Source organism: Urocitellus parryii, chromosome 7 (assembly GCF_045843805.1).
Source record: "Urocitellus parryii isolate mUroPar1 chromosome 7, mUroPar1.hap1, whole genome shotgun sequence".
Lineage (NCBI taxonomy): Eukaryota > Metazoa > Chordata > Mammalia > Rodentia > Sciuridae > Urocitellus > Urocitellus parryii.
In genome coordinates, this window is record NC_135537.1 from 173209503 (window position 1) to 173222268 (window position 12766).

General features: G+C 35.0%; 1 protein-coding gene across 1 annotated transcript in view; it reads right to left on the bottom strand.

Annotated features, from left to right (window-relative positions):
- Window positions 1-11228: 11228 nt before the first annotated feature.
- LOC113191574 (ATP-binding cassette sub-family A member 6-like) overlaps window positions 11229-12766 on the bottom strand; it is a 62098-nt gene continuing 60560 nt past the window's right edge. The window contains 2 exon segments of the mRNA XM_077800525.1: window positions 11229-11754; window positions 11882-11937. Of these exon segments, the coding sequence (XP_077656651.1) occupies window positions 11653-11754; window positions 11882-11937 (158 nt within the window). The 3' untranslated portion in view covers window positions 11229-11652.

A 12766-nucleotide genomic window follows, 5' to 3' on the forward strand; every position in this document is an offset into this window, starting at 1 on the left:
ACCTCCACTCACCATTATGTACAAAACATCAAGTTCACTTAAATTGTTCTGAATAGGAAATTGCATAATGTAGAAGTAATAAATTGGTTATAACAAGCCAGTAATCTCCCAGGCAGATTCCTTGTTATTCACATTTGTACAACAAATGTAATAAAAAAAATTTATACATGTAGCATCTTAAACAAGGTCAACAAAAGTATTTCCCTAAGTTTTCTTGATGAAACTATTCTCAAGTCAGTTAAAAACAGTGAAAAGCCCAGAAAATCTCATATTCTCCAACATTTAACATTTATCTGGCAGTGAAACTGAAAACCCACAAAAAAGACTAAGTAATTCAAATATCTTTGGAAATAGCTCAGACTTGCAAAGAGGCAACAGAGAGTAATATTCCTTTCAATTTATCCAATAGACAATTCTATTATATGTGCACTTGTCCAAATGTGCTTTAGTCATAGGGCAAAATGGAAATTTTTAGTTCTCTAACCTGTTAGTTAGCCACACAATAAAAAATACTCAGATGATTTGAAAAACAATTTACTGCATTTAAATTATTTTCTTCTAAATGCTTGGCATCTCTCTTTCTAGTCTTTGTATTTCCAAATACAAAGAATCACAATTTAGAGGTTAACTTACTCTCAAGAAAGCCAAAGCAAAAATCTAGAAGCACGGTTTATTCCTGGGTCTCCATGTCCTAAAGCATTCACATTCCTTTGGATCATTCTACATCATAGGTTTAATTTCATGTTGAATTGTAAATTGTTCCGTTTTAAACAGAGTTCCGAAGAGGTCTCCATGCAGCCAGACTGCCAAAAGCTCTATGCTCACATAGTGACTCCTGTGCTGTTTTCCATTTCTTTGTCTCCATCCAGTTCCTCTACAGGGAGTTCACAGTTGCAGATGGTTGGCTGAGTTTACAAACATTAGGTACTAAAAGCAAAGGAGAATCTAGCCTTTGTCATTCCCTTTCTCTGTCTCTCTCTTTTTTTCTTTTACATATTGGGCCTTAATGGGAGAGTTAAGCCTCAACACAATCTTTAGAATAATGATCAACAAAACATTCAGACAAGGCAGAGCATAGCAAACTGGAGAGGAATTTATTTTTAATGACAAGTATAAATACACAAATTGAGTCAGAAATATCTCAAAACCTTCCACGGTTTCTTAAAAAATGAATCTAGAAGCATGGTGATAAAATTGTTTATTTTTTTTCCAGGCAGCAAAGTAAATGCTGAATTTTCATCTGCATCTCAGTTACATTGCATCTTCAATGGGATAAAAAGTTGAAGAAAGTTTGCAGAATGTCATAAAAAAAAAAATACCTGTATTCCTAAAGCCTACAGACTTGTTATTTCTGTAAGAGGCCTCAGGAAACAAGTTATGTCCCCATAGGCAACCACTGGCTTTTAGTATATCCTGTTTCCAGCAATGTTAGAAAAAATTTATACAACTGATAGTTGTCATTCTTTTTTGAGCAGAAGACAAGTCTATCCCAAAATTTCTTGAAATTCATGGAGTTTGTCTGGCTAAAAAGGAAGATGAAAAAGAATCATTATCTTTTTGCTTATAGCCAATGTCTGTTAAACTCTTGTATGCTAAAATTACTTCCTGAGCACACAGCTGAAGGGAAACAGTAAATGCATACAATTCTTAAAGCAGACTCTCATCTGTGTCCCATTACTTATCATCCGTTCTTTCAATATTTGTTCAATTATATTTACTCTTCTGTTAATTATATGAGATACAGAAATTTCCCCCCAAGCAAATCTGTAGAAGCATATTGAACTCATCAATCCATGATAAAACAATAAACAAACTTTGATTGTTTCTGTATGTCGACTATCTTCTGTAGAGATAAAACTATCACATATAATAACATTGTTAACATTTTGTGTACAGAGAATATAATTTAGGAAGTTCATGTTTCCTAGAAGAACTTTGTGTCTAAGTTTTTATAAGTTCTGGCTCTTGTCCTCTTTCTGTTCTGAGCTCTGTTTCTTCATGTGTTGGCTTCTTCCTTCATAAGCTCCTTATTGTGTACTCTGTGGCACCATAACAAGGCAAGCTCAATTTTGCTAATCTTCTTTTCAAGATTTTCATGTTTAAGTTACGTGTGATTACTCTTCTAAATAAGCTTTAGAATTGGCTTACTAATTCAAACAAATCTTAGGGCTGGAGATATAGCTTGGTGGCATAGAACTTGCTCAGCATGTGCAAAGTCCCGGATTAGATTGCCAGCACTGCAAAAGGGAGAAGCAGAAGGAAGAGGAGGAAGAAAAAGAAGGAGGAAGAGGAGGACAGGGAAGGGGGAGGAGGAGTAAGAAAAAGAAGAGAAAGGGGCCAGGCAAGGTGGCATAGGCCTATAATCCCAGTTACTCAGTGATAGGCATCAGAGGCAGGACTATCACAAGTTCAAATCCAGCCTTAGCAATTTAGAAAGAACTTAAGCCATTTAGGGAGGCCCTGTTTCTAAATAAAAGATAAAAAGGACTAAAGTACTGGGGAATGTGGCTCAATGAAGTGCTCTGGAATCAAACAGGAATCGTAAAACCAAACAAACAAAAACTAACAGAATTTCAAAAATTGAATGTCACTGATTTTTATCACGATTTATTTATTTTACATATGTTTCTAGCATCTCCTATGTATAAGAAAAATTTCAATATTTAAATACATATATGCACTAATATATATGTATGATAGATAGATAGATAGACAGACAGACAGACAAACTTTTCTTCAGTGCTGTGGATTAAACTCAAGAGCCCCATACATGCTAGGCAAATGTCCTGCCACTGAGCTAAATCCCCACCCTCACACTTAAATAGTAACACATTTGATCCACATAGTAGCCCCATGAGGTAGATACTATTATAACTTACCCTGCTTTCTAAATGGAAAGAGTGTGGTCTTAGAGTTTAAATAACACTGCAATTCACACAAATAACAAGGAGCAGAACTTAGGCTAAAGCCAGATCATTTCCAGAATCTAGAGCTTGTTATGAATGCTATACTTGCCGTCTCATTTGTGTGTCTCTGTTCACTGGATTATTCTCACTTATGTACACACATTTTACAGTTTTTGTGGTACTTTGCAGAAATATTTTCCACTGCCAGAAGCCTTATAAATTTCATGTGATGTTCTTTGTAGCATGTTAAAACATTCCTTTTGGGATCCTTATATATAAATATTCATTCCTTTGGAATCCTTATATATAAATATGCATTCCTTTGGAATCCTTATATATAAATATGCATTCCTTTGGGATCCTGCATATATATGCTCATTGTATATGCAGAGTACTTGTCACCCTGGAACCTGTGCTCTTCTCAACACTGTGGTTCAAGAGCTGGAAAACTTGATTTGCCAAGAAAGAAGAGTGAAGCAGTCCAGCTTCCTGATAGATGCTGAGAACATCTGCTTATTTCCCAGGGGCTTTTACATTCTTGTTTTTCATTCTTTCTCAGACACAGCTGCACTCCCTGCCTGTGAGTTTAGTCAGGTACCCTCCAAAAATTTCTCTTTTTCCTTAAGGATGTCATCAATAAATCCAATTTGTCCTGTTTTATGCATCTATCCCTTGAAATATCTTTATTCCAACCCTCCACTTCTACCTGCCTTTTCATTTCTCAGGTACATTTTGAAAAATCTCTATCACTTGCCTATGAGATGCAACTCAAAACAGTGTAACTGTATTTTTCTTTTGATTTGGACTACAATTGTTTTGCTTTCCACAGAGAGAAGGTAAGTCCTAAAGATGATGAATTCATTTCCTCCTGACATTTCAAAAGCTCTTCAAGTTTTCCTGTGGTTTTCCATTTCTCCATTTCTTCACTGAGCCTGTTTTCTCTGTTCCTTATTTTAGGTTCCTCTTTATCCCGTCTCTTGCCTAGAAAGTTCTGGATCTATATTTTGGTCAACTGGTGATTACTTTTAACTGTTAATAAGCATATTTGAACCCATATTACTCTAGCAATGTAGAAAACCATTGTATGACAGGCAACTTTCTCTTCAGTCTTTCAGTTCCTAGTAGGATAAGTGTTTAGCAGATCTAACTTGAAACCTTAGCTCTGCTCCTCGCCAACTGTGCAAGGCTGGGCTGGGCAAGGGGCTACCCTGGGACCCTGAGTTTGCTCATCTGAGAGACCCAGATCATACAGTGGTATCCAGCAAGACTACAATGGTATCCAAACAGCATTCTTTTTAGAATTTTAAAAACTTACGATTTGAGGGATGGTGGAAGAGAGATAAAAAGGTACCGTACCTAGCAGTGAGAGCTTATGCAATAAATGCTAGCTGGACATTGTAAGTATTTTTAAATTTTAATAAAGTGATTGTTAAAAATATGCCACCTTGACAACATACATTTTAGATTTCTTGTGATAGCAAGCATATTTTAAAATAATTTTTTACCATGTAAATTTTTAGACTATAATAAACTTATTTTCTACACACACACCTACACACACACACACACACTCATATACTTGAGATGGGGTTTCACTATGCTGCTCAGGCTGGCCCTGAACTTTTGGGTTAAAGTGATCCTCTTGTTTCAGCCTCCCAAGTAACAGGGACTACAGGTTCTCACCATCACACCCAGCTTTACACCAACATGTTTTTTGACTAGAATACATCTCTCCATATTCTCCACCTATATATATGTATTTCAATTGTTCCAGTGTCTTTAATTTTTGATCCTGACTAAAAATATCATGTATTATTCACTTTAAAAATAACATGTGTTTGCCTTGTCTCACATCTACTCCTGCTGATAAGAATGCTTATATAACTTTGGCATTCATTAATTTGAGGATTTTTCTTTTTCTCACTAGAACATTAACCACAAGTGTATGAAATTTCACAACAGTGTGCTTACGTGTGTGTGTGTGTGTGTGTGTGTGTGTGTGTGTGTTTCTTCTTTTTTGGAGTGTGTGTGGGTATGGGTGTGTGTCCTGCATGGTACATTGTGGTTACTTGCAATCAAAGAACTTGAATCTTTTAAAGGAAATTTTCAGTTAATACTTTTGTCAAATATCACTCCCTCCTACTTTCTGTTGTTCTTGGAAGTTTACTGGATATTTGAAATATGCCAAATCTCCATTTTTAGTGATGGTGGGATATGATGGACATCATTATTCAAAATACATGTATAAAGACATGAATTGTTGTAAACATACTTTATATACAAACAGAGACATGAAAAATTGTGCTCTATATGTGTAATAAGAATTGTAATGCATCCCACTCTCATGTATTTAAAAAATAAAATCAATTTTAAAAAGTATAAATAAAAAAATTAAATGTAAAAGCAATACTTTCTCATACCACATAGAGTCACCCTGACATAAAATTTTTATTAAATTACTTTCATTGCTGCCTCGACAGTGCCTTGCTTACCTTGAAAATACAAAGAGCTTTTTATCCCCTGGTCCTTGCTCCTCTCTCCACCCTCCTGGCCCTGTCCCCTTCTCCAGATCCAACATGATTGTTTTCAGTGAATGTACCATGGTCTTACTTACATCTCTTTGCTCTCCTAGAATCAACCCCTACCCTCCACTGGCCTTTCCCTGGTGACACATCCCTCTGCCTAGCTCCTACATGTCCTTTGAATTTTAGCTCTGAAATCTCCCTGCCTGTCTCATTCCACATGGATCACATACTGCTCCCAGCATTCCATGGCTGTGCTTTTGCAGAATGCACCTCACTTTGTTTTAAACTAATGATATTTTTTCCTCTCCCACTCCACACTCAGACATCTGAATAATGAAGAATACTCACTGCTGTAATCCTCCCAGAGCTGGGACATGAAAGTTGCTCAAAACATAGGTCCTGAGCTACAACACTGGATATGAAATAAAGAAGCAAAAAAATAGTATCATTTTTTTCCTCCAGAATTTTTTTTAAATATTTATTTATTTATTAGTTATAGGTAGACACAATAGCTTTATTTTTATATGGTGCTGAGGATCAAACCTGGTGCCTCACGCATGGTAAGCATGCGCTCTACCTCTGAGCCACAACCCTGGCCCCCCTCCAGAATCTTGATTATGAGAGAAAGAAAGTTTGGATGATAGCCAAAATGAATTGCTTTGTTCAAGGAAAGGTTTTTTGTTTTTCTTTTTAAATGAAATTTAGAAAGGGAAGTGAAAGGGAAAATGCTGAAAACAAAGGAGAAATCAAGTTACAGATGGAGAGCTTCTTTTTTCAAAGGGGCATGGATAAGAAGGGAGTGGGTCAGAAGCAAGATGAAAGCACAACATTGAAAAGGAGAAGGCTATTTTGTTCTCAGTCATAAGAAATAAAGGAAGTGCCAGTGAGAGCTCAGAGAATGTTTAAATACGATGATATAAAGCAAAAGTCTCAAACTTGAGAGTCAAGACATTTTTCTGTGAAGAAGGGAGCAAATGTTAAGGGCAGACCAACAGGTGTGCTGAGCAGTTTGAGCAGAGCCTCAGGATTCTAGAAATAGGCATCAACGAGAATGGAAGATTACCTTAGTCATGTGAGGAACTGTGGGTCCTGCTCAAAGTCCTGCTGTGTAGGTAGTGCTACTGAAATTTAAGAATATTTGTAGCTCTTGATGAGAGGTGGGAGGGAAAGGGAGTGAGAAGGGAAATTGCATGGAAATGGAAGGCGATCCTCAGGGTTATACAAAATGTCATATAAGAGGAAAGGAGGGGCAAGACAAGATAATACAAATGGAAGAAATGATTTACAGTAGAAGGGGTAGAGAGAGAAAAGGGGAGGGGAGGGGAGGGGAGGGGAGGGGGGATAGTAGAGAATAGGACAGACAGCAGAATACATCAGACACTAGAAAGGCAATATGTCAATCAATGGAAGGGAAACTGATGTGATACAGCAATTTGTATACGGGGTAAAAGCGGGAGTTCATAATCCACGTGAATCAACCGTGTAATATGATGTATTAAGAACTATGTAATGTTATGAACGACCAATAAAAAAAAAAAAGAATATTTGTAAAATTTTTTCCTAAGTTAATAGCTCAAAACTACATTTCAAAAATTTTCAGTCATTACTTGAAACCAGCTTGGATCAATAAATTATTAAGGGATATGAAACTGATAAATAATGAGACATAAAAACTTCATCAAAAATACTTAAAATGAGTAAGGAAAGAAAACATAGTTATCAAACAAGCTGAGTTACTTAAATTCAACTCACCAACATCAACACCAATGGTAATGCAAAACAGCTAAACTGACACATCCATTGTTAAATTTCATAATAGGTTTGCTATTTATTTCATTATTTTTACCAATGGTAATTTGCTCAGTGCACAAATATGATTTAATATTTTTATTAATATCTGCAAAGTTTGATTTTACAAAGGTCATTAGGTCTATGTATGATAATCTTTTACTCTTGCCTTACTCAATTTTGCTGCCAATGAATTTCTTCTCCTCTTTGGCTAGAGTTCATGTGTAAAGTGATTCCATTCCCTGAGCAGAAAGCCTAAATGGAAACCCTGGGAAATCTCAGATCCTTCCCTCTACTAGACCAGGAAATCCAGGCCTCGATCCACAATAGTTTTGGCCTTTAATCCTTTCTAACACATATTTGTCTTTCAGATGTTTGATTGAATTAATGTGTGTTAAATTTTGTGACTTTTCTTTTTCTTCATACAAATCATTTTTTGACTGTTAACATAAGAAGCTCAGTCACTCGGTCATTTTTTAAACTTTCAATGGGAACTGCAAACTAAAATGTATTCAATCATCTAAAAAGATTATTTATACTGAGATTCCATCTCACTGCAGTCAGAATGGCAATCATCAAGAATACAAGCAACAATAAATGTTGACGAGGATGTGGGGAAAAAGGTACATTCATACATTGCTGGTGGGACTCCAAATTGGTGCAACCACTATGGAAAGCAGTATAGAGATTCCATATTGCTAAACCATGAAACCAACCTCGGTGCTGGCACCTTCAACAGGTAAATGGATAAAGAAACTGTGGAATATATACACAATGGAATATTACTCAGCAATAAAGAAGAATGAAATTATGGCATTTGCTGGTAAATAGATGGAATTGGAGAATATCATGCTAAGCAAAATAAGCCAATCCCAAAGAACCAGAGGTCGAATTTTCTTTGATGTGAGGATGCTAATTCACAATAAGGTGGTGGGGAAAAATAGAGGTATTTTGAACTAGACAGAAGGGAGTTAAGGAAGGGGAGGGGGCCTAGGTGTAGGAATGATAGCAGAATGAGTCAGACATTATTACCCTATGTGCATATATGATTACATAACCTTTGCAACTCTACATCATGTACAGCCAAAAGAACGAGAAGTTACACTCCATTTATATATGATGTGTCAAAATGCATTCCACTGTCATGTATAATTAGAACAAATTTTTAAAAACCACCTCACTTCATTAAAAAATAAAAATAAAAGATTGTTTACAATACACAAATCATAAATCTTGTGAACCTACTTGATGAGTACCTTTTGCAAGTTTCCTAGTATACTTGGAGTAAAATTTACAACTGAAGAAGATATAGTGCCAGCTACCTTAAATTTATTATACCTAAATAATATATAGTGTGATTTTAGAATAATTTCTATGAATTCTCAGATTATGCTGATATGAATGCTTTCTTCATAAAGATATGAATAAAATGTTAAGATATAACAAAAATAAACATTGAATTCAAATAAAAAAATAAATAGTGCAGATGCCAGAAACAAATCAAGAAAACAAAGTTAACTGAGTGTGATGGTCCACACCTGTATTCCCAGCTACTCAGGTGGCTAAGGCAAGAGGACCACAAGTTCAAGGCCAACCTGGGAAACTTAGGGAAACCCTGTCTCAAAAAAAATAAAAAATAGAAAGGGATAGGATGTAGCTCAGTGAACAAGCACCCCTGGGTTCAATCCTTAGTACCACAGAAAGAAAGAAAGAAAGAAAGAAAGAAAGAAAGAAAGAAAGAAAGAAACAGAGAGAGAGAGAGAGAGAGAGAGAGAGAGAGAGAGAGAGAGAGAGAGAGAAGAAAGAAAAATGAAAGAAAACAAAGTTAAAAGAAGATTGCTATTTTAAGCCCAGTAAGTTTTGGAGTGGTATTGAAAAGGCTGATGAATATGCCAGCTAGATTATATTAAATATATTTATTATTATAAATAATTAGGCATCATTCATTATATAGGGATAAAAGATACATATTTTTCCATAAAAAATATGAGACAGCTTTTTTAAATGAATATCTCTGAAAGATCTACTAATAAGAAACCCTTCAAGAAAAAAGAAATGAAACCCAGAAAGAAATAGTTGAATGCTAGAGACTAATCAATATATTTGTAGACTAAATAAATACTTACTGCGTAAAATAATGATGACAATGACTAATTTTTCTCAGGGTGGGTGTTGAAGATAGTGAAGATCTATGATATAAAAAAGCAATTACAGCCGGGTACAGTGACACACACTTGTAATCCCAGCAGCTTGGGAGGCTGAGACAGGAGGATCACAAGTTTAAAGCTAGCCTCAGTAACAGAGGAGCTAAGGAACTCAGACTTTAAATAAAATACAAAATAATGCCAGGGATGTGGCTCAGTGATTGAGTGCCCCTGAGTTCAATCCCTGGTACCAAACAAAACAAAACAATTACAGCAGGGAGAGGCATGATTTGAGCTGAGTACCCTACAAAACATAGTTTAAAATGAGGACAGAGATTCTAGTTAACTTCAAATAACTAATTTAATATAGTAGACACTAGCCCCAGGTGGTGATCTAAATTTAAATTTAATTAAAAAGCCGTAAGATTTAAAATCCAGTTTCTTTAGCTCTGATATATAAACAGCTTGGAAGTCATCATTTCTTTCCTTATAAGAAAAATCTAAGAAAACAGGAAATTGATGTTTCTTGGACCTAAAGAGACTACAGCTTCAGAGCCAATAATAACCCTGAAATCATGTAGACAAGTGAATGCAAAGGACCACACCCAAGATCAGCTTACCTGAGCAGAAGCCACTAGAATCATAAATTGTTAGGGATGACAGTTTAAGTGGTGAATTTAATTAACTGCTGGAGGCTGTGCACATACATTCCTGAAGTCAAAAGTCATGGGATGTCAAGAGTGTCAGGGTGTTACCAGAGGAGAGATAAAGCTATAAGCCTAGAAGGTTCTAGTTCTAGAGATCAGCACCAAAGTTGGGAGAGAATGGAAGAAATACTCAGACCTTTCTCTTCTTCCACACTACCATCTCTTTTGGCTTCTTCCTAGATCAGCTAAACCCAACTGATATGAATGTATAAGGTACCAACAGCTCCTGAAGAAACAGCAAACTATACATCATTTATCATAGATTTGGAAATATAACTCCTCAGAGATAATGATGGTACAGGTTGATTATCCCTTATTAGAAATGCTGAGAACCAGAGGGTTTGAGATTTCAGGGGTTTTTTTGTGTCAGATTTTAAAAATATTTGCAAATATATAAAGTATATTGGAGATGAGACTCAAGTCTAAGCACAAAATTCACTTATGTTTTATATAAATCTCATGCACATATCCTGGAAGCAATTTTGTACAATACTTTTAGTATGCCTAAGAATTGTGACTATGACCTGTTATTTGAGGCCAGTAGGAATTTCCCACTAGTATCACCATATTGGTGCTCAAAAGTCTTGGATTTGGGAACATGTAGAGTCTCAAGTTTTCAAATTAGTGGTTTTAACCCTACATGTATAAAATATACAGGTAAAATATTTAATTATATAAAAATCGTATGACATGGATATGGAAAAGATTGGATAATCAATATAAATGAACAATGGATACAAATAACATAAAATTGAATGAAAACATAAAAACCTGCAACCTTACCATAAATTTGAAAGTAAATTAAAATGATTGCAATGGTATGTAAGTAAGTGTGTATAACTTTTTAGGAAATTATGTATGCTATATGGTTAAAACTGTGTAAAAATGCACTAAGGAAGGAAGGAAATAGTTGGATTTTTGTATGGAGAAATTGTGGCAATTTTTTATTCAATTATATTTAATTTCTATATTATTTTCCATTATATAAATTTTCCTTATTGAGCATAAACATATCATTAAATTATGTGATATGTCACTAGAAAAATAAAGCAGAAAAAATTTTTCAACATTTCAAAAAGTTTTCTTGTGATATACAGAAGGATATAGTTATCTTTAAGGATAAAAATATGTGAAGCTGACATACAGAAGATGTGTGTATATAGATATACTATATGCACATATGCAAAAAAAAGGGAGAAATGACCTTACAAGAATAGCAAATACATTTAAAACTATTGATGAGGAAGTGAGGGTAATCTTAAGAACATAAGATTATATTCAAAATTTTAAAATTCTGAACAAATATTATTATAACTCCTCTTGTTTTCAAAAGGTATACTAGAGCTTCTTTTCCAATGTGCATGTTTGTTCATTTTTTAATTCAAGGGTCTTTTAGTCCTTTTAGTCCTTAACAGTCTTTCTATTACTTTTAAAAGGAATAACTTTTAAATTTATTCATTTATTGACTACACATACAACATATACCTGATCCTGATATCAAATGATCTTTTAAATCATACACACTGCTAATTATTACATAAAATAAATGTTAATAGCATATCAGCACATTGGGTTTGAGGACTTAGGGTTCATCTGAATAAGAAAGGAGTTTCCATCTCATGGTTGTATCAACTTCTTTATCAACATTTTCAGGCTCTGGCTTCTTAAAAAATTCCAGGAATACCTAAGAGAAGAAAAGAAGGAGAAGGAATAGTCAGGTTGTAGGCTGTCTTCCAAATAAAGAGAAAAAAATTCATGTTGCTTGCAAGTAAAATTTACAGAGATGATAGAAAGTCAAATGGTAGACTCACCTTTTCCAGTGTGCACTGAGAGAAGCTATATTCCTCCAGGTTGAAGTTATGTTTCACTGGGGGAAAAAAAGGACTAGGTATAGATGCTCAATTTATTACCAGGATTTTTTCCAAGACATATGAACTAAATCTGCAAGTTATTAATATAAATATTTTTTGCAGAAGGATGAAATAATAAACATCATAAAGAGTTAATATAAATGCATACTAAATTCACCTTGATATTAGGGTTTTTTCATATATTGTCTGATAATATGTGTTATGATATTAGCATATGTGTTTGGGGAACTACACATGTTCCTTTAGGAACTACATCACTGACATATCCTTACTACATGAGGAATATTTTGTTCTTGTTTCACACCCATCTAATTACTCCTCTTAGTAGGTTCTGCCACACCAGGTCTCTGCCAGTCTTCTCCACCACAAACTCTGAATGACATTTGTCACTGGATTCTCATATTCACATGTTCATGGTTTATCAAGTACAGCCTAAGAATCTCCTACATGAAAGGCGCTCTCAGATGCCAGAAACAGAACAATAAAGAAACAGGCAAAACCCTCTGCCTTGTATTTGCATATTAGTGGGAATAATATGGGCATTAATCCATGAACCCTTAAGTATATAACAGTGAATTATTATAGTGGCTCTAGAGAAAAAGAAAACAGATAAATAAAATAGGGTGTGCTGGGCACTTTTTTTAATAGGATGTTCAGGAAGGTCACAGAAATAAGGTGATCGTTGAGCGGAAACCAGAAACAGTGGAGAAGCAGCTTGGATATTTAGTAAGAATTCCATAATACTAAGACCTGAGGCAGGAACACTATGTCTGGCAGTATTTAGGAAGAGCCAGGAAGTCCATTGTCTAGAGTGAAAGGAGTACA